Genomic DNA, 20,386 nt, shown 5'->3' on the forward strand with positions numbered 1-20,386 from the left:
GGAAGTTCACCGGCTGACAGTTTCTGTGGCTAGGGGGCCATGTCTTATGGGCCAGAGGAAGTGTGAAGCAGAAGCTACACCCAGTTAATTAGAGTGGGAGGGAAGGAAGGAGAAAGAGGCAAGTCCTGACATGGGGAGGTAGTCTGGGCTACAGAGGGAGTGGTACAGAGTGCTGAGAGATCACGTGGGTGGAGGATGAGTGATTCTGCATACTTCATACGGGGATACTGTGTGCGGCCTATGAGGGCGGCCGGAGAGTGCTGACTTAGGCAAACAGAGGTTCTCTTGGCCTGGCCCCTTCTCCTGCCTCAGGGCTCCAGGGTTCCCGCCCACTTCCATTCTTCTTTCATCCCGCCCGATTGACTCAATTTCTCCGCCTGTATCCCTGTCTTCCTTTGAGGGAGGGCAGAGTGGTCAGTCTAGGATGGCCTTCGATTCTGGTGATCCAGGCTCTGAAAGCTCCTTTGTCACCAAGAGTGGAGCAGCCGCCTCTGAGCCATCTCGGCGGATCCATTGGCACCCAGACCACTGGACATGGGCTTCTGTGCCTACTGTTCACCTCCGGGAAGCCCGACTAGGCTTGGCTGTTCCCACTCAGATAGAAACTCGTCTGGGTTTGTCACAACACACTCTTCCAGACGGATCGTCCAGACCGCCCCATTGTTAAGGGAGTTACTCCCAGAGCCTGAGAAGCCAAGGTGGGAGACGGGGGTCAGATCTTGCCAGGAGTGGGAGAAAAGTAGACCCCAAACCAAGGAGTAAACATTTTATTTTAACGCTTGATAATATAAATTATATTATTTATTATTATAAATATATTTTTCAATATAAAAAAGAAGACAGGCTGGGGGGTGAGGACAAGACAAAAGACGTGAAGTAAGAAGTGGAGCAGACCCACTTCCGAGTGGCCGGAGAGCGAGGGGAGCTTTAAAATACCGTAAACGAGGCTGGGACAGACTCGCTTTCCCAGAGAAAAGGGGCAGGCAGAGCCTGGTGAGTGTTCATCCTTCTGCCAGAAGGCCCAGATTCGATCTGAGGATGTACATGGTGTGACGTAGCCAGAGATGGACCCTGACAGGAGGCTTAAAGACTGCTAAAACTGTAAGTATCCCAATCCTTGGAAAGGTAAGATAAAGAGGGTTGTGAGTTCAAAGACAGCATGAATCACACAAGTGTCTGACTCAAAAAAAGAAAAAAGTAGTCTAATAAACCAATAAGACTTCATCGCTCTTCTCAAAGAGCTCACGTGCTTAGACAGGGACCCACCAGGTGTACACCAGGTGCACAATCACTTAGCTCATGCCACGGTAAACGCTTAGACAGCATGCCAGCAAATGCTGTAAGCATGGGAGGAACGGGTTGAATCCCTCCCCAAGCCACCCAGGGCTATTAACTATCATCCAAGTTGACTCTAAGGATGTGTTAAGGGCGGTGGTGGCGCACGCCTTTAATCCCAGCACTTGGGAGGCAGAGGCAGGCGGATCTCTGTGAGTTCGAGACCAGCCTGTTCTACAAGAGCTAGTTCCAGGACAGGCTCCAAAACCACAGAGAAACGCTGTCTCGGAAAAAAAAAAAAAAGAAAGAAAGAAAAACAAAACAAAAAAAGATGTGTTAAAATCTGATGGCTTTGGTCCTTGAGGAGTGACCAGGAGAAGTACCTAGCAAGAGAAAAGTGTTGTGGTTCCGTGAGGGCCGGCTGAGTCAGGCCACGCACACGCTTTACACGTAGGTCACATCCTACTTTCTGAAGTTTGCTCAGACAGACAGGCCTTGAGGGAAGGTGTGCCTCCTGTGCCTAAGAGAGGACAGATGACTCCAGCTTCCTTCAGTCAGGCTGTCTGTCTACAAACTGCAGGTTGATGCCCCTCTCAGGTACCAGGACAGTCCGGGTCATGGGTCTGACTGGGAGAGCACCCGGCTCAGGCAGCACCTCAAAATGGGTCAAGATCTAAAGAGGGAAGAAGAAGGTTATCATTATGGATGAGCCTTGATTGTCAAAGAACATTTTTAGCATCAGAATGGCCACGTTGGGATGGCATCTGTGACCAGGAAGGGACTTCTTGGTCAATGAGGGCAGGAGTTACGGAAGGGAAAATGAAATCCAAATATCTTTGCTTATACTCCAGACTTATAATGGGAATTGGCTGAGTCTTACATATTTCACTGTGTTTGTCAGAGGACAAGAACACCCAGTCATAAGTTCTCGATCACTTACCTGGACCAAAGCCATTTGTAGTTCAAGCTCCGCCAGGCGCCTCCCTATGCAGCTGCGTTTGCCAAAGCCAAAAGGAAGAGATGCAAATGGGTGGGGGGCTGGGCCGCCCCCCAGCCAGCGAGCTGGATTAAAAGAATTTGGCTCTGGAAACTGGGCAGGGTCCCTTGAAGTGGCATAGTGACACAGAGAGACCAGCGTCTGAAGGGGGTAAATGCAAACTTGTCAGTTCAGTGGCCAGATTGTGAGTCCACATTTGCAGTTCTAGCCCTCAGGAAACAAGCAGGAGGATGGTGAGTTCAAGGCCAACTGAGGCTGTACAGCGAGGTCCTCTCCCCTCCCCCCAAAGCTAACAGTTTGAGGCTGAGAGTGCAGGCTGGGGGACTCTGAAGAAGATTCATGGACTAGTGTAAAAGCAGGCCCTGGTTGATGGTGAGGAACTTTCTTTATTGTGCCGTTATATCTTAGAAAAAGGTATGATGGGGGGGGAGTCTGGAAGGTTTGGGGGAGTGTTTGAGGATGGCTTGGGCCCACGGGGGTTAGGAATGGCTTAGCAGAAGGATCTACTCACATTTTGGGGGATAATATAATCACCCACACAGATATCTCTGTCTGGGACACGGGAATTCCCAGGTACCACAGGGTACAATCTAGGTCACAAAACAAAAGATGGATTCAGCAAAGTGCGGCTGGGGACCCAGCTCCTTCTCCTCCTTCTCGGGAGTAGAGAGCCAGTTTTCCCTGCTCTCCCTCTTAGCTTCCATCCACTGTCAGCTTCCTCAGCATTTTCTCCTCCAGCATTCTCTCTAGTTCCTACTTTTCTCCCTCCTCACCTTAACACTTCCTTGATCACAGCCTTCAACAGGCGTAGCTGGGACAAAGCTTGGGGCTGGGCATGGGAGCCAGGGGCCACAGCAGCTTTGATCTCACAGTGAAGGGCGGACTGGACTTCGGGGTGCCGGGACAGCTCATAGAGCGTCCAGGAGAGCGTATTGGATACCTGGAGGAACAGGTCAGACCATCTGGTGTTAGACATGGGAATCCTGGTGAAGTGGGTAGCAAAGGGAGGGCGTGGTCAGGAACCAAACAGTTACTAAAGCCAAGCCTGTATACACGATCAGAGTGGATGCCTTGAATAGTGGCCCTGGAGTCAGGAAACTGCGTTCTGGAAATGGGACTATAGAGAATCCTCACCGTGTCCACTCCAGCCAGTAGTAGCTCTGTCATGTTCCCCACGATGGACTGAACAGACAACTTTTCCCGAAAAAGGAAGTGGGATAAATGATGCCCAGACGTTACGTCCTCCCCAAGTTTTCCCTGTTTTCTCACGGCTGCTTCGCCTTCTCGCTGCTCCACGTGCTTCTGTGCTGAGAAAGGCAGACTGATGCCTCATGATGCCGATACAGCTTTAGATACTCCAACACGCCTCCCCTCCCCCTCCTAACCCCCCCCCCCGCCCCCAGCCAACACACACTTCTGTGCCTTACCAAAGGCGAACATTTGGTCCCAGTCTCGGCATAGGCGGGCCCAGGGTCCGGGTACAAGGCGGTGCATCCAGTTGGGCATTGCCATGGTCAAGAGTGTGGACACAAACACCGAGCCCACCGCATGGATGAAGGTCTCTGTGTCCGGAGGGACTTCAGCCTCCAGGCAGCCCAGGCGCGAACCCAGCAGCACCGCACCTATGCCTGACCGGCCAGAAGGGGTCGCAGTCAGACACCAGGCGTTTAGGTCCCAGAGCCACCGACACCTGTCCCTAACTGCTATTTTAGGATTCACCTTCTAGGCCAAATTTGTAAAACTCTCCGGCCACATCCTGAACGAGGTTGGGTAGCCCAGAGCCACGACCCCGCTGGCGCCTTAGCCGTCGCACAAGGTCACGGACCACGTTGTCGAGAGTTCCTGCATAGCCAGCCGCTGCTTGAGGCCGGAGGAGTAGCGGGGCCAGGAGACTTCGGAGCCTCTGCCATTCTTCACCATCCCTGCCCGGGTGTAGAGAGCGCGCATCAGGGAGGTGAGCGTGTGTGGAGAAGGCTAGGGTGACCAAAAGTATCGTGCCTGTTCTCTCCGAGTGTAGAGTGCAGGAACCTGCCCCTGACCTAGCCCATCTTTCATCTCCCTTCTTTACTCATTTCCTGCCCAGGGATGGGAGTGGGTTCTAGGGAAAGCTGAGTCACAGAGGCTTACATTCCGTACAGAGGCTAGTATCACGGATTCTTAGGATCCTGGCCTCAAAGGGGGGCGGGGACAGGCAAGGACTTGGCTCTGCCTGAGTTTGGATGGTACAGATTGGAGAACTCGGAGATGCCAGAAGGTTGGTGGAAACTGCCGACTTCTCTCCAAGCCCAACTTGGCTGGATACAGAAGGGCAGGGATGGAGGATTGGGAGGTCAAGGGATCACTCACGCTGTTAGCAATCCGCAAGCCCGTTGGTACCGGCGACGGTGCTCTGCCCAAGATGAGAAGCTGCAGCGCTCTGGACAGGAGCTCTCTTGTCTCAGCAGCTGCTCCACAAGTGCAGGGGAGGCCACATACACAGTGCGAAGTGTCCCGAAGCTACCGGACCATATTGGCCCGTAGCGCGCAGCTCCCTGAACCTGAGAACCCGTGCAGAGGACGTTTGAACACTTGGGAGGGTGACTCTTAGTTTGGCTTGTGCCAAGGCCAAGGGCGGTGGCTAGGCTTGGTTAAGGGGAGCTTTTCCAGTGCCGGCCCAGATGCTGCAAACTTTTTCTTCCATCCCACGAAAGTTTGGGCGGGGATGGCAAAATAGAGGAACTTTGCATAAAGCAAACGTTTAGGGCTTCTTTTTTAGTTATCCGGCTTTAGCCTAGGGGGAGCAGTTTCTTCAAGGCTCCTCTGGTAGATTGCACCTCAAGACGAGTCTCCAGGAAAAAAAGGAACGTGCAGCTTTAAGCCAGATGGGAAAGCTAGCACAACGCTCTCACCCCTCCCATATTCTTGTCCTGGATCTGCAGGGTCTCCTATCGTAAAGTGATAGCACACCCCTTTGCCAGATGTAGGTGTAGACTGTGGGACAATAGAACTGTCTCTGATTCATTACCCACAGGTACCCATTCTCACTGGCCCTTCTTCTTGTGTTCTTCACCGTGGTCCTTTCTACCATTAAAGCCAGTTCTCCCAGCTCAGTCCCACCAGTGGCAGGGACTGTCCCTCTTACCTGCAGTTCATGTAGCCTGGACAGCCCCCCTTTGCAGAAAAGTTCTGCCAGGAATCTCGGCATAGAGGGCCCAGGGATGTCAGACAAGCTCTGGAAAGCTAAGTCAGAGCTTCTGGAGGCCAGTGAGGCATCCAGCTGTGGAGGCAGGTGCACTCGATGGAGCACTCTGGAGGCGAGGCTGACAGCCTGGGTCATGTTTTATGTGCAGTGAGTCCGCCACCTCTCCAGAGCATCTTTTGCCCTTGCCTGAACCCCTTTATAACCCTTGGCCCTGGGGGTGAAGACGCTCTCGTCCAGCCCTTCAGCCAATCCCTTTTGCAGAGAGCACAGCACCCAGGAGCAGTAGGCGGGGCTGGCTCCCTTGCTCCTTTGGGTCTCCTGTGGTAATGATTGCCGTCAGGGCTCCCTCAGTGCTTCTCTTGTATGCTTTGGTCCAGCGGCAGCAGCCGAAAGTTCTCTTCCTGGGAAAGGTTACTGAGCAAGGACTTCGGAAACCAGCACCTCATAGTCCCATTACTTCCCTGGGGAGCCAAGTCTCTTCAGGCCCAGTTCTCTCTTCTCTATCACCCTGAATGGAAACAAGGTAAAGGCAGTTTCAGCCGTTCCCGTATTCTAGGTTCGCATCTTCTCTGCTGCAGGGATTTACCTGCGATAGCCTAGCCACAACTCTCCTCCTCCTATGTCTAACACAGACAACACCACATGTAGGTTAAAGGATTAAAATGGAACTTTTTTTTGGTTTTTTGAGACAGGGTTTCTCTGTGGCTTTGGAGCCTGTCCTGGAACTAGCTCTGTAGACCAGGCTGGTCTCAAACTCACAGAGATCCGCCTGCCTCTGCCTCCCGAGTGCTGGGATTAAAGGCATGTGCCACCATTGCCCGGCTAGTGGTTTTTTTTTTATGTGTATGATTTGCCTTAATCCATGTGTGACATATGTCTGGTGACAGTGGAAATCAGGAGTTAGATCCCCTGAACTTTAATTAAGGATGACTGAGCCACCTGTTGAGTGCCGGGAACTGAACTCAGGCTTTCTACAAGAGCAACAAGTGCTCTTAACCACTGAGCCATAGCTCTAATCCCTTTTCATTTTAAAGATTTTAAACTATGCAGATGAATGTTGGTTTGCATGTGTGTGCGCACACATGTGCATGTATATGCATGCCCAGAATCCAGGAGAGGACATCGGGTCTCCTGGAACAGGAGTTACAAGCTGTTGAAAGTTATCCATCCCGGGTCCTCTGGAAGAAGACTGAGTGCTCTTATCCACTGACTGAGTCATCTCTCCACACTCCATCTTAGTTTCTTGGGAGAGGGAGTGTCTTAGCTCAACAAGTCCCTTCCTTTCAGACATGATGATTAGGGTTTGAGGAAGAGAAATGAAGAGAGTGTCCTAGGGCCAGCAAGAAGGCTCAGCAAGTAAGTGAACTTGACCCAAGTCTGATGATCTGAGTTTGATTCCAGGGACCCAGAGTGAAAAACGAGAACTGAGGCCATTGGGTTGTCCTCTACCATCACACATGGACCTGTGTACACCCTCACCTCCATACACACAAGAATGTAAATAATACACGCCAGGCGGTGGCGCACACCTTTATCCCAGCACTCAGGAGGCAGAGGCAAGCGGATCTCTGAGAGTTCAAGGCCAGCCTGGTCTACAGAGTGAGTTCCAGGACAGCCAGGGATACACTCTTGTCTTGAGAAACCAATAATAATAATACAAAGGAGTTTTTTTTTTTTTTATTTTGTTTTTGGAAAGTATGTAAGTTTGGAGATTCTGTCTTTGGATAGTATGAAGGCTAAGGTCACTCAGTCTCTTTTGGGCATCTTTGTGGTCAGCAGCCACATACTACTTTGAACCACAGAATCTTCCCGTTCAGGGGCTGGAGAGATGGTTCAGCAGTTAAGAGCACTGGCTGCTCTTACAGACAAACAGGACTTGGTTTTCAGCACCCACACCAGACTCTCACAACTGTCTGTAGCTCCAGTTCCAGGGGAACCAACTCCCAAGGGCCCAGGCACAAGTGTAGGGCACATACCTACATGCAGGCAAATACACACATACATTTTAAAAATTAATATTCCGGTTTAGCTCCCTGCTCCTCGGTCTTTCTTCCTCCGCCTTCCCTCCCTCAGCCCATCAGGTAGTATGTCAGTCAGTTAGCTGGGAAAGTCTGGAATCAAAGGTCACTGTGGTATCCCTCTCGCCCTCCAGTACGAGGCGGCAACAATAACGGCAGCACCGATGGCCAGGTCAGACTGTAAGCCAGGAGACGGGAGGAGGCACGTGATACACACCCCAGCATTCCTGGGAAACAGCAGCATGGGCACGCGGGCACACACACTATCCCCAGGACTGCAGAATAAACACAACGGGGGGGGGGGGGCAACCTGAGCCAAACACACAGCTTAGACAGCAGGGCGCTGCCCTCTTCACTCCAGCTGAGGAGAAGAAAACCCCACACCCCTCCAAATACACCCTCTGGTCCAAGGTCCTTTGACCTTCTCGGTCAGCTTCTTCTGCTTTCTTCTGACAGTGGAGGGGCAAGAACACAGAGTCGGTAATGGGTGAGAACACAGGCCACATGCAGCTTCTCAGAGATCATGGCCGTGTCCCAGCAGTCTGAGCAGGTCTGGGGTGCAGAGTTGATCTTTCTTCTAGTTACTAGATGAGTCCAGCTCAGGCAGAGTTAGAAGTCAGTGGTCAGGCAGGGTGGGATTGGGGGTCACTGTCTGGAGGACTGGATCCTGTATTCTTCGGAAGATGGCTGGGAAATTTTTTCCTCCATTGCGTAGGACTTTCTTTCCTTCCTCAGTTGAAGTGCCCAGATGTTCCACAATGGGATCTTCACTCTGCAGAAAGAGGGTCTGGCATGTCCCTATCCACCTTTCTAACTGCCCTGGCTGACTAGACTCCCATTCCTGGCCCTACGCTAAGTTCAAGGACTAGAGAACCACTATGAATAGGGCTGGGTTCTTGCAGTTTCCCTCAGGCATCTTACTAGCTCTTCCAGAGGCACGCGCTCGAACAGTGGGTGCTCTTCAAAATGGGTGCACATCCACTGGTGTAGTTCCAGCACATCGGTGATGGTGTACACCAGGCCCTGGAGAGACAACACCATCTAGATATGGGCTGACCGCAACGAGATGGGCATGATAGTATAACTGCCTAAATGTCCCCCCAGTTTGACTTCTTGGTGGAGAGTCCCGGGCAGGCCGCCGACACCCTCCCCGCTCACCCCGACACTTAGCACGTAGGCATATTCCGCCAGGAGTGTGGCACTGATGATTCGCCATTTATGCTTTGTTCGCTTAAAATGTGGGTCGGGAAAGAGGAAGAACATCTTCGTCAGCTGTGGGACAGATGTGCATCAACAGGATGGCTTGTGAGTGCCTGGCTTTCCCGCTCCACCGGCCGACCAGCCCACCCCACCCAACCCGGGCTGCTCCCCAGGCTGCACCTGGCCCTTGCGGAAGAAGTTAGGCAGGTGTTTCATGGCGTTACTGCGGAGGCAGGCAATGTTCTGGAATCCACCTCCAGGAGCGGCACGGAGGGCCCGAATCCTGTCTTGTACATAGTCCGACACCTTTACCCGGATCTCCAGACCCAGAATCAGGGTATCTGGGAAGAGTGGTGACAGTGCCACTGGGGACAGAAACAGCAATGGGATCATCAGTGTCATAGTTCGAGGAAGAACAAAGAGGTTTTAACACAGGAGAGAAAGTTTCTGTGTGTAGATTTCTAAGCCATGAGCAGGGCAGATACCCACACCCGCAGTTTTCTGCAGGAGACAGAAAAGACACAAAACTGTCACACGTCACAGGGGCAGTGTGGTGGCTCATGCCTTTAATCCTAAGCATTGGAAATAGGGGAAGGGGGACAGAGGCAGGTGGAATCTCTGTGAGTTAAAAGCCAGTTTGCTCCAGATAGCAAGTTCCAGACCAGACAGGGCTACATGGCAAGATCCTGTCTCAAAAAATAAAATAAAAACCAACAAACAGACCTGTCATATAGACTAGAGTAAAAGGGCAGAAACTACAAGCACAGCTGCGTTTGTTTCAGAGCAATGTCTCAGCTTCCCAATGCTGCACAGAAACTTTAGCTCCTTAAGGTATGCTGACTCAACCGCACAATTACTTCACTGCTACTCATAATCGTAGTTTTGCTACTGTTATGAGCTGTAATGTAAATATCTGATATGTTACTCCAAAGGGTGGCGACCCACAGGTGGAGAACCGCTGCTTGAGCGTTTTCATGACAAAGTCTCATTTGATCCTTTTCACGCTCTGTGGCAGATTGTGAAGGTGGGGAAACTGAGGCTCAGAAATGCTCAAGATCATAGAACTAACGGGGGAGAGCTCGGATGTGAGGCAACATTTCCAGTCTCTATAGGGGAAGGGTGAAACACAGGCAAGTAGTTTGGCATGCATGCTCTCGAAAGCCAAGACAATACAACAGGAACCCCAAATCCTAAGAGTGTGGGGCAGAATGTGTTCTGGTGAGAAAGCATGTAGAAGGGAGAAGCTGGTGGAATCCCCAAGAAAGACAGTTCAGGATCAGTGCCCGCGGTAGCTGATGATCTCTGACGCTTGTGCTGACCGGCTCACTGACCCAGCACAGGGCAGGTGACATGGCTTGTGTAGGGACTGGAGCCAGACAGAACGGCCCAGTCCTAAGATACATTTCAGGCAGCCCCCTCCCTTCTCCAGAGCAAAGGCCACAGACCCAGGGTAGAAGAAAGGTGGAGGCTCGCTACCTGATGTCACTACGTCTGGTCACAGGAGGAAAGGTCAACTAACTCTGTGCCTGACCTGCTGAGGTTGCAGATCCCAGGCCTCTCCTTGTCCCAGGAAGACTGCTGGTACCTTACCTAACAAACCACCGTAGCCACACCCTATGTCTGCAAACTCCACTTGGGCCCCAGCTTGCTTCTCTTCCTCATCCTTTGCATCATCATGGCTCTTATTTTGAGTAAGCGGTGCAAAGAACTCTGGGTAAAGTTCAGACCAGTCCATCTCTTCTGGCTTCACAGGGCTATTGAAAAGAAGACAGACACGTGAGACTGTAGGGCATGCCATTGCGACCTGCTTGTGTAGGGGTGGGAGGGAGATGGTAGATTTCTCAAAAAATCCAGTCGTGGGCCATGTGGTATCTAGAGGGCATGACAGAAAGTCCCCTGGCTCCTAGGGTGTGAATCACAGCTCTTCATGAGGCTATGATTGCTGACCTGACAATCTCTACTTCTGGGTAGTAATGTGTCAGGGAGCTCTCCTTTCTGGAACTCAAATTCTTTCTCCCAGACACTGACACACTAATCTATTTATGTATGTGTTTTCTGTGCAGAGGATGAAGCAAGCGGTGGCCCGGAGTGTATATATGTTTATCTTTTTATAAACTAAAAAACTAAAATAAAATAAAAAATAAAAGCAAATAGGAGCCCGGTATGGTGGCGCACGCCTTTAATCTCAGCACTTAGGAGGCTGAGGGAGGTGGATCTCCGTGAGTTCGAGGCCAGCTTGGGCTATAGAGCAAGTTCCAGGACAGCCAGGGCTGCTCAGAGAAACCCTGTCTCGAAAAATCAACTTGCTTCGCTTCTTCACTTTAGTTTCAGCAATAATGTTTTTCTCTTCCCAGATCTGGTTGGCAAGTCCACCCAGACCTGGTCTACAACACCAGGACCCCTCCCAGCCGCCAGCCGGTCAACTCCGCCTTCTGCTCGTCTCCCTAACCCGTCCCCGGCTGACGTGTCACCCGGACAACTCTCCCGGGTCCTTCTCAGGTCCCAGGCTGCTTGAGGAGCCCTGCCTCCCTCCCGGACCCCACCCGGCTCGCTCACTAGCGCAGCGTGTGGTCCGCCATGGGGTTGGAGTGGGCGCGCTGCCGGTAATAGCGTTTCTGCGGCTGGGGGGCCTCCGTTCCCGCCATGATGCCACAGAATCCACGTGGAGAGCCGTGGCTTCGGGCGCAGGTTGATGACGCACACCGCGGGCTGCCAGTAGGCCCCGCCCCTTAAAGAACCAAGGGCGAATTCTGCTGGACGTGAGGGAAGGACCCTGAAGGGGCGAGCAGGGGAGGGCAAGCGCGCTGCTGGACTGACTGAGCTCGCGAGATGGCCAGCCCCAGGCACCCCGCCTTTTCTGTAGGCTTGCTTCTGCCTGGTCTGGGCTCCCAGATGCCTCCATGCACCTGTGCGCCCCACAGGTGAGCGGGCTATGAGGATCCCGCCTCTGACGGTCGCATCAAGCATTATTTCTTCTCCCTATTCGTGGTCTCAAACCAAGTCAGCCGGGTCCGACCTGTGTGGTGTTGCATGGGTCCTGTTCTGTGTGCGCCAGGGACCGGAGCTCGAGGGGTCGACCCCATCCATCTCCAGGAAGTCCAGCTGGAGGGAGGAGGGCGAGCTGGGGAGGCGGGGCCCGGTGCCTGGGAGCAGCCCAGATGGCTGGCAGTCCCCAGCCTCAACCCAGCCACCGAGTGGGATCCGAGCGCCGGCCGACGTGCTCCGGTGCTTTCTCTGCCTGATGGCCAGCTCCCACCCTGATCCTGAACCCGAACCCGAATCCGTGTTCCCACGGGAGGTCCGGCTCTTCACCGACTCTTACTCGGAGAGCAGCCGGTTCTGCTTCTGTGGGCACGAGCTAAGCATCACGCAGAACTTTGGGTCGCGCCTTGGGGTGGCGGCACGCGTGTGGGATGCGGTGAGGAAGGGGCTGCCCTCAGTGAGGGTCCCTGAGAGATCCAGTTCCCGGACCCCGCCTCTCCCACATGGAAGCACGGTCGTGACAATGTCCCTCTTTCTCTTTCTTTCCAACCCCTCGTAGGCTCTGAGCCTGTGTAACTATTTCGAGAGTCAGAATGTGGATTTTCGAGGCAAGAAGGTGATCGAACTGGGCGCTGGGACGGGCATCGTGGGAATCTTGGCTGCGCTGCAGGGTGCGTGAGCTGGCATCGCGGGAGGAGGGGGAGCCGAGTGCGGGAAGTTAATACGTGGATTCCTTGGGGTGGGCAGGACTTTTGAACTCAACTCAGTTCTATAGTTTTAACAAACCCCTACTTTACTGTGAAGCAGACAGCGCTGATCGGAGTTCAGAACACCAAGGCTAGTTGGTACAAGGGTGGGCAAAACAAACCAAGAAAAATGCTGGAGATGCTCTTGCGTTAAAATACATGTGTGGGTGGGTATTCGGAAGGGAGAAGAGACCTAGGGCCTTAAACCTCATCAAAGCTTTATAGCTTCGTTATGTTAGAGTCTTTTGAGTTTTATCTTTTTAAATCTCTCTCCCCTCCCCTCCCCTCCCCCCCCCTCCTCTCTCTCTCTCTCTCTCTCTCTCTCTCTCTCTCTCTCTCTCTCTCTCTCTCTCTCTCTCTCTCTCTCTCTCTCTCTCTCTCGGATGTGGGATGGGGTGTGGTCTAGTCGAGAAAAGTCTCTTGTTGCCCAGGCTGGCCTAAAATGGTCCTCATGCCTTAATTTTCCAAGTGCTGGAATTGCAGGTGCATACCACCATACCAAATACAGCTTTAAGTTTTTATTGCTAGAAGAAATAAGGGTGTGAATTTTGGAGGGCTAGGGTATAATGGTTATATATATATATACATATATATATTATTCATTTAGATGTAGGTGGTGTGCTGGTTATCGATATTCGTTTTAGATGTAGGGGGTAATTAATAAAGAGTCAGAAACTAAAAAAGTTCCTTACCTGTGGTCTAAGTCATGCAAACAAGATGTCCTTGTCATAGGGGACATAACTGGGTCATGTTGAGGGAAGGCTTTGCAGACACAGACATTCATTCTTCTGTTCATTCAGTCAACATGTATTCTAAGTCCTCTGTGTGCCAAGAGTCCTGCTGGGGGCGCTGACGTGGATAACAAGGATTTCCTCTCTCCAAGACCTCGTGGTCTAGGGAGGGGCAGTGTGAGAAGACGCTATGGCACATACTCGGTGGGGGGGACTCTTGTCAGAGCTATCTTGACCGCTGAAGGGTCCATCAAGGGGAGGCTGACAGATGAGGGGTCGAGGAGGGTGGGTGGATGAGAGTCAGAAAGTTACATTAGGAGGAGAGAAGCTAAGTCTAGGGGTTCATGCCTATAATCCCAGCACTCAGGAGGCAGAGGTAAGAAGATTGGTATAAGGTCAAGGGTCAACCTGGGCTAGAGCATAAGACCCTGTCTCGGGTAGGAAGGGAGGGAAGGAGGAAAGGGAGAATGTGTGTGTGTGTGTGTACGTGCATGAGAGAGAAAGGGGAGAGAGAGAGAGAGAGAGAGAGAGAGAGCGCACACGCACTGTCAGGCCAGCAAGGGGGAGGGGGGATGCGGAAGCTTTGTGCCCTGATTAGTTGCCAAGTCTGAAATCTGGGTGTGATCTATTCTCTCGCTTTGTGTCCCAGAAATCAGCCGGTCCTGTATTCTTTTTTTTGTTGTTTTTTTGTTTTTCGAGACAGGGTTTCTCTGTAGCTACGGAGCCTGTCCTGGAACTAGCTCTTGTAGACCAGGCTGACCTCCAACTCACAAAGATCCTCCTGTCTCTGCCTCCCGAGTGCTAGGATTAAAGGCGTGTGCCACCACCGCCCAGCCCCGGTCCTGTATTCTTTTTTTTTTTTTTTTTTTTTTGGTTTTTCGAGACAGGGTTTCTCTGTGGTTTTGGAGCCTGTCCTGGAACTAGCTCTTGTAGACCAGGCTGGTCTCGAACTCACAGAGATCCGCCTGCCTCTGCCTCCCGAGTGCTGGGATTAAAGGCGTGCGCCACCACCGCCCGGCCCGGTCCTGTATTCTTAACACACGCACAACTGTCTGTCCCTTGTCCCACCATATTTGGGTTGTCCACCACCACTTCTTGCCCCAATTTCACAAGTGTCTTCATGATGGGAAGGGTTACCACCCCCAAACTGACCCTGTGATCTTCCTCCACCAAACCTGTTTCTCCCTCAGGCTCTCCCATCATGAAGCCACCACCCACCCAGTATGGAACCGTAACATCACCTTTGTCATGTCCCTGCTTTTCTTCCTCATACCCTTCATGTCCTGTGGACTTTAACTCCTAAAAATCTCTTGGATTTTCTTGTGTTTTCTCGACTCCCCTCCTGGCTCTGCAGCCTGAGCCACCACCATCATTTGCTCAGACTATAATAAGGAGTTAAACTGGTTGGTCTTCTTGCTTTGAGTCCTGGCCCCCACCTACATCCTGGCTCAGTTACACCCTACAATCAGAGTGGCTTTTTCAAAATGCAGGTATCATCCCCACACCCCACCACACCGCCGTCCAAGTCATCTACCGATCCTTATTTCTTTCCGTGTAAAAGTGACCCCTTTGACCTGGCTACCAATGTCCTGCCTCCCTCTGTGACCTCTTTCTGTTCTGCTCCCTGGCCTGTATCTATTCATTCTACAAACCTGCTTTGATGTCTCCTTCCTTAGGGACTTCGTGGGGGCTGCACTTTCTGCTTGAAACAGTTTTACTGCTTGGCGAATGCAAATGTATTCTTCATTGCTAGGCTCAAACAGCCCTTCCTTCCTCCCCACCACCCCCAGCCCAGGCTGGCTTGGATCTCTTAGTACTCACAGAATTGTGCTCATAGACTCACTTTAAGCTGGTTTTCGCTGAGTTCAGGTGGGTCCTTGTGCTACCCAGCTAGCTTGTCAAATTTCCTTTGCCTGCTTATTCTTCCATGCTCTTAGACATTTATTTCCTAACCTTCTTATTCTTCAAACTGTGGATGTCTCCTCTGCAATTACCACCCTTATCTGTGACTCTATCTATCTATCTATCTATCTATCTATCTATCTATCTATCTATCTATCTATCCTTTACACACAGAGTAGAATCTACATACTGGCTGTGTGTATGCATGTGTATATGATTGATATATACGTACATAGTTATGCTGAATTTCTATTGTGGGGAGGTCAGCGGCCGATCCTACATCCCTACATCCCTACATCCCTACATCCCGTGAGTCATTTCTCTGCTCCGGAGAGAGTAAATCCAAATGTCCACAGCACTGTAGTCCTCTCCTGTCCTTTCCTCAGTCCACCCAGTTAGGCACTCCCTCCGGGTCTCTAGCTGGGGTTGTGTTTTGAACTCGGGACCAGTCTCTAGCACACTCCAGTTGTTTCAGCACTGACATGATACTCTTCTCTCCTTGAAACGTCCTTTGCTTTCTGGGCCAGTGCACTTCTGGCTTCCACCTACACTGCTGGCATACTTTTTCGTTCTTTTTATATTAATTCCTTTTCATCCTTACAACAGAGACTTTGAGTGCCCCAGAGCTCAGGAGTAGCCCTTTTGACCCCTTATTTTTTTCTGGCTATGCTCCCTCCTGAGAAGTCACATGATTTTGTGGCTTTGAGTGTCCTTTTTATGGTGAGGACCAGGATTCTCTCATTTCTATATCCAGACTTGTTTACATAACCCCTGCCTACTCAGTATCTTCCCGGGATTGTTTGATAGACATTTCAGACTTTGCTCACAAATGAAATCGCGCTCCCGTTTCCAAGTCTGCCTCCTCTCCTGAAGCCCTCTTCATTTACATCACGGGCAATTTGGTCTGAGTTAGGCCAAATGTTCAAAAAACATCCCCAGTCAGTGGTGGTGCACGCCTTTAATCCCAGCACTGGGGAGGCAGAGGTAGGCAGATCTCTGTGAGTTTGAGGCCAGCCTGGTCTACAAGAGCAAGTTCCAGGACAGACTCCAAAGCTACAGAGAAACCCTGTCTCGAGTCAAAAAAAGAATCTTTAATCAAAATAAAAATCCTTAATAAAAATCTCTGAGAGAGGAGAGAGAAAGAGAGAGAGAGGGGAGAGAGAGAGAGGAGAGAATATCAGCTTGTTGACACTGGCAGCACCTTCAGAATATATTCAGAATCTGACTGCTTCTTCGTCTTTGTCACTTACTTGATTTCCAACCAAGATCATCTTACCCCATGACAAGTACCTTTGCAGTTGCTTCCTAACTAAATTCCCCTACTTCTGTCCTTGCTCTGCTACAGTCTTTTGCTTGTGTGTGTGTGTTTTAAAGATTTATTTATTTATTTGTGTGTGTTCTGCCTGTATGTGTGTACCACATGCAATCCTGGTGCCTGAAGATGTCCGAAGGAAGCATCAGATCACCTGGAACTGGAGTTGCAGATGGTTGTGAGCCACCATGTGGGTCACATGATGGGAGTCAAGCTGGGGTCCTCTGCAAGAGCAACACGAACACGTGCTCTTAACTGCTGAGCCATCTCTCCAGCCCGCTTGTGGGTTTTGTTTTGTTTTTTGTTGTTTTTTAAATCACAACAATCAAAGTACACCTACTAAACCCTGAGTCAGTGTAAGGAAGTCCTTCCACTTAAAACTGCCCCACCTTCTCTCATCACAGGAGTCCCCCGTCCCCCCGTCCCCCTCCCTCTGCTCCTGCTGCTGTTTGTCCCTGCTGCTCCATCTTCACACCTGCCAGGCACGGTCCTGCCTCAAGCTGTCTGTGCCTGCTTGCTGATCAGGTGTTTGGTAGACTTTAGCCAGGGGGAGCCATGTGGTTTGCTCCATCCCTGCTTCTCTTTAGGTCTTTCCCAAGAATGCTTAGGAAGGATTTCCCAAGCCGTCTGTCCTCAAAGGAGCCATACCTCTTCCCTGCTTGGTGCCTCACTGTACCATGTATTTGATGTATTGTGTGTCTTATTTTTTGCGTTGTTCTTTTAGATAAGGTCTAATGTAACCCTGGTTGGCCTTAAACTGCTCATCTTCTGGCCTCTTTTTCCCAAGTGCTGGGATTATAGGTGTGAGCCACCAGGCCCTGTTTATTTTTGGTTTGTTGACAATGTGTCTTGCCATGCAGCCCCAGATGGTCTGAGACTAACCGTCCTCCTGCCTCAGCCTCCCAAGTGCTACGATTACAGACAGGTGGGTACCGCTAGGCTTGGGTATTTCGTTTCTTTTAGTCATATCTTCTCTTCTTGACACTGCTTGTTGTTGTTGTTTTCGAGACAGGGTTTCTCTGTGTATCCCTGGCTGTCCTGGAACCCACTCTGTAGACCAGGCTGGCCTCAAACTCAGATCAGCCTGTCTCTGCCTCCCAGGTGCTGGGATTAAAGGCCTGTGCCCACCACTGTCTGGCACCACTGTTCTTTGTTTAATTGAAAAAGTTACATTTGTTTATTGAGGGGAGCATACTTGTCATGGCATACGTGTGGAGGTCAAAAGAACGTTTGTGTGAGTCAGTTCTCTCCACCATATGGGGCTCAAAACTCAAACTCAGATTGTAAGGCTTGGTGGCAAGCATCTTTATCCACTGAGTTACCTTATTGCCCCATCCCCCTATTTTTGAAACAGAGTCTCGTGGAGTCTAGACTGGCCTCAAAGTAGGTAATCAAGGGTGACCTTGAACTTCTGATTTGGCTGCCTATTCCTCTCTAGTGTTGGGATTACAGGCATGTACTATCACTTTCGGTCTAAAAATTAATTACTTAATTTTTTGGTGGAATAAAACCAAGGGCCTTATGTATTCTACCAGCTGAGCTACAACCCCAGCCTGCTCCCTTTTTAAAACTAATTTATTTTGAAACATTATTATTACTATTATTATTAGTAGTAGTGTTTTGTTTTTTCACTCCAGCCCTCCTCTAGTTTACTGAGTTAGGGTCTTGCTGTGTAGTTGGTCTCTAAGTGATGATTGTCCCGACTCTGCTTCCCTAGTGCTAAAATCACAGGGAAGTTTTGCCATGCCTACACTATTCTATAAACTCCATGGGGGTGGATTATCATTATTATTATTATTTTGGTTTTTAGAGACAGGGTTCCTCTGTAGCTTTGAAGCCTGTCCTGGAACTAGCTCTAGCTCTCGTAGACCAGGCTGGCCTCGAATTCACAGAGATCCGCCTGCCTCTACCTCCCGAGCGCTGGGATTAAAGGCGTGCGCCACCATTGCCCAGCATAAGGGGTGGATCTGTCTTGTTCACTGCTGTATTCCAGACACCTGGCACAGAGGACCCGTGATGAGGATGGATGAGTGAGATCTTATTGCTTCTGCTTTCTATACTGTTAATCCTGCTTCCAATCAAGTAGTTACTTTTGTGATTTGTGTGTGCGTGTTTCCATGTCCAGAGGGAAACTTTAGGGAGGTTGTAGTTTGGTTTTGCTTCCCATGGTATCCCTAGCATTTAGCAAGAACTCAGTCCTCGTTTGTTGTGTGAGTAAAGTATTCTGTAATACCGATCTGGTCATCTTTACCCCAGATTCTTCTCTTCAGACCTGTTTCTTGGACCGGGAGTATAGCGGCTGAGTGCTTGCTCAGCATGTGAACACACTCTCAAGCCTGGCTCTCCTTAGCATGCCAGAGGCCTTGGGTACGGTCTTGACATTTTAGAGCAGTGGTTCTCAGTCTTCCTAATGCTTTAACCCTTTAATTCCGTTCCTCATGCTGTGGTGACCCCCAGGCATAAAACTATTTTTGTTGTTACTTCATGCCTGTAATTTTACTGCTGTTATGAATCATATGAATCTGTGTTTTCCCATGGCCATTTGGGGGTCGAGACCTGTAGGTTGAGAACCGCTGTTCTAGACTGTAGCCTTCCTTAACTATGCCGTGCCCTTTGCCTTCCAGGCCCTTGTGCTCTGTTTCGTGCTTGGAAAGCTTCATCTGACCAACTTGTGCTTGTCCTCTGAGGCTCAGCTGAGGTCACGTCTTCTGAGTTTGGGTGGGTAGGTGGGTGGGGGCGCCCAGCTCGTCGCCAGCTTGGTCCTGCCCAGGCTTTTGCTGACATCTGGTTGTTGTGTGTTGGGCAGAGAGGTTGAAGATTAGCTCGGAGAGAATGTTGATGTTGTAGAATGTAGAGTAACAAGACTGGCATGGGTGAGGCTGGGGTTAGGGCAGCTAAAAGCCAAAGTATGGACTTCGGGCTTTCAAGGCATGAGGCCTTGAGGTCTCTGGACCCTCCGGGCAGGAGTCATGAGCCATTTCATGGTCCCTCTGACTTGGATTTCTCCTCCTTGCTCTCCCTCAGGGGGGGATGTTACCATCACTGATCTACCACTGGCCTTACAGCAGATCCAGTATAATGTCCGCGCTAACGTACCATCTGGAGGCCGGGTGAAGGTCTGTGCCTTGTCCTGGGGAATTGACCAGCATGGCTTTCCTGAAAACTATGACTTGGTGCTGGGGGCAGATATTGTGTATCTGGAACCTACCTTCCCACAGCTGGTGGGGACCCTCCAACACCTGTGTGGGCCCCAGGGCACCATCTACCTGGCCTGCAAGATGAGAGAGGAGCATGGGACCGAGAGCTTCTTTCGGCACTTCCTGCCCCAGCACTTCCAGCTGGAGCTGGCCCAACGGGATGAGGATGTGAATATCAACATCTATAGGGCCAGGCACAGGGAAGTGAGACCTGCTGGGCCTCACCCCTGCTGCTGAGCCCAGCCCCTGCCTCAGCAGAGGGTGGCATATCTCCAGAGCCATAAACATCTGGAGAAAAGAGAAGGATGGATTGCCTGTCTTCTTTCTTACCTCTTCCAGTTTGCTCCCCGAGGTATTCTTAGGGAGATGCAGGAGGGGGACAGCTTGTTAAAAATAGCAGAGCCCTAGAAGCAATGAGTTTAAAGCCCAAAGAGGGGCCTTCAGCGGAGGAGGATGAGACGGTGTGCAGGATATGGGGGGTAAGGGAGGCAAACTGGGTATGAATCATGGCTGTGGAGAGACTGCCCCTGATCACTTCCGGGTCTTTAAACAGAATGGACTTTTTTGCTTGTTTTTGTGAGACAGGGTTTCTCTGTGTAGCCCTGGTTGTCCTGGAACTCTATGGACCAGGCTGGCCTCAAACACAGAAATTCACCTGCCTCTGCCTCCTGAGTGCTGAGATTAAAGGTGTGTGCCACCGCCCAGCTTCAGAAAGGACTTTTTAAAACAGCACATTCTTTGCTTGGGGTGGCAACATATGCCTTTAACCCTCCAGTACTCCAGAGGCAGAAGCAGGTGGACCTTTGTGAGTCTGAAGCCCGAGTTCGAGCCAGCTAGAACTATAT

General features: G+C 50.9%; 3 protein-coding genes across 4 annotated transcripts; 1 reads left to right on the top strand and 2 right to left on the bottom strand.

Moving 5' to 3' along the window:
* Positions 1 to 1,825: 1,825 nt before the first annotated feature.
* On the bottom strand, positions 1,826 to 5,588 carry LOC130866204 (25-hydroxyvitamin D-1 alpha hydroxylase, mitochondrial). Its single transcript, XM_057757429.1, has 9 exons — positions 5,394 to 5,588; positions 4,619 to 4,809; positions 3,992 to 4,194; positions 3,700 to 3,900; positions 3,407 to 3,579; positions 3,046 to 3,212; positions 2,784 to 2,862; positions 2,216 to 2,413; positions 1,826 to 1,948 (listed from the first exon to the last, which is right to left on the bottom strand). Exons 1-9 carry the CDS (start codon positions 5,586 to 5,588, stop codon positions 1,826 to 1,828), a joined length of 1,530 nt encoding a protein of 509 aa, XP_057613412.1.
* A 700-nt stretch (positions 5,589 to 6,288) lies between these two features.
* Positions 6,289 to 11,327, bottom strand: Mettl1 (methyltransferase 1, tRNA methylguanosine). Of its 2 annotated transcripts, XM_057757880.1 has the most exons (6): positions 11,228 to 11,327; positions 10,262 to 10,425; positions 8,852 to 9,036; positions 8,630 to 8,743; positions 8,393 to 8,494; positions 6,289 to 8,243 (listed from the first exon to the last, which is right to left on the bottom strand). In XM_057757880.1, the coding sequence occupies exons 1-6, from the start codon at positions 11,314 to 11,316 to the stop codon at positions 8,088 to 8,090; spliced, it is 810 nt and encodes a 269-aa protein (XP_057613863.1). In that variant the 5' UTR covers positions 11,317 to 11,327; the 3' UTR covers positions 6,289 to 8,087. The 2 variants fall into 2 exon arrangements, with proteins under 2 accessions (XP_057613863.1, XP_057613864.1); XM_057757881.1 differs by lacking the exon at positions 8,630 to 8,743.
* Positions 11,328 to 11,743: 416 nt separating this feature from the next.
* On the top strand, positions 11,744 to 19,778 carry Eef1akmt3 (EEF1A lysine methyltransferase 3). Its single transcript, XM_057758241.1, has 3 exons — positions 11,744 to 12,089; positions 12,213 to 12,324; positions 19,369 to 19,778. The coding sequence occupies exons 1-3, from the start codon at positions 11,913 to 11,915 to the stop codon at positions 19,776 to 19,778; spliced, it is 699 nt and encodes a 232-aa protein (XP_057614224.1). The 5' UTR covers positions 11,744 to 11,912.
* Positions 19,779 to 20,386: the final 608 nt, after the last annotated feature.

This window comes from Chionomys nivalis, chromosome 25 (assembly GCF_950005125.1).
Source record: "Chionomys nivalis chromosome 25, mChiNiv1.1, whole genome shotgun sequence".
In the NCBI taxonomy this organism is placed as follows: Eukaryota; Metazoa; Chordata; class Mammalia; order Rodentia; family Cricetidae; genus Chionomys; species Chionomys nivalis.

Bases quoted from the DNA above. Each gene is read 5' to 3' on its own strand.
- LOC130866204 (XM_057757429.1), bottom strand. From the start codon at position 5,588: ATGACCCAGGCTGTCAGCCTCGCCTCCAGAGTGCTCCATCGAGTGCAC. The intron at 4,810-5,393 runs GTAAGAGGGACA...ACGGGTTCTCAG, and splicing joins CCAGGCTACATGAACTGCAG to GTTCAGGGAGCTGCGCGCTA. The intron at 2,414-2,783 runs GTGAGTAGATCC...TACCCCCTTCAG, and splicing joins ATTATATTATCCCCCAAAAT to ACGCTGGTCTCTCTGTGTCA.
- Mettl1 (XM_057757880.1), bottom strand. From the start codon at position 11,316: ATGGCGGGAACGGAGGCCCCCCAGCCGCAGAAACGCTATTACCGGCAG. The intron at 10,426-11,227 runs GTGAGCGAGCCG...TCTTTTCAATAG, and splicing joins GCGGACCACACGCTGCGCTA to CCCTGTGAAGCCAGAAGAGA. The intron at 8,244-8,392 runs GTAAGATGCCTG...CTCTTTCTGCAG, and splicing joins GCGTGCCTCTGGAAGAGCTA to AGTGAAGATCCCATTGTGGA.
- Eef1akmt3 (XM_057758241.1), top strand. From the start codon at position 11,913: ATGGCCAGCTCCCACCCTGATCCTGAACCCGAACCCGAATCCGTGTTC. The intron at 12,090-12,212 runs GTGAGGAAGGGG...AACCCCTCGTAG, and splicing joins CGGCACGCGTGTGGGATGCG to GCTCTGAGCCTGTGTAACTA. The intron at 12,325-19,368 runs GTGCGTGAGCTG...GCTCTCCCTCAG, and splicing joins AATCTTGGCTGCGCTGCAGG to GGGGGGATGTTACCATCACT.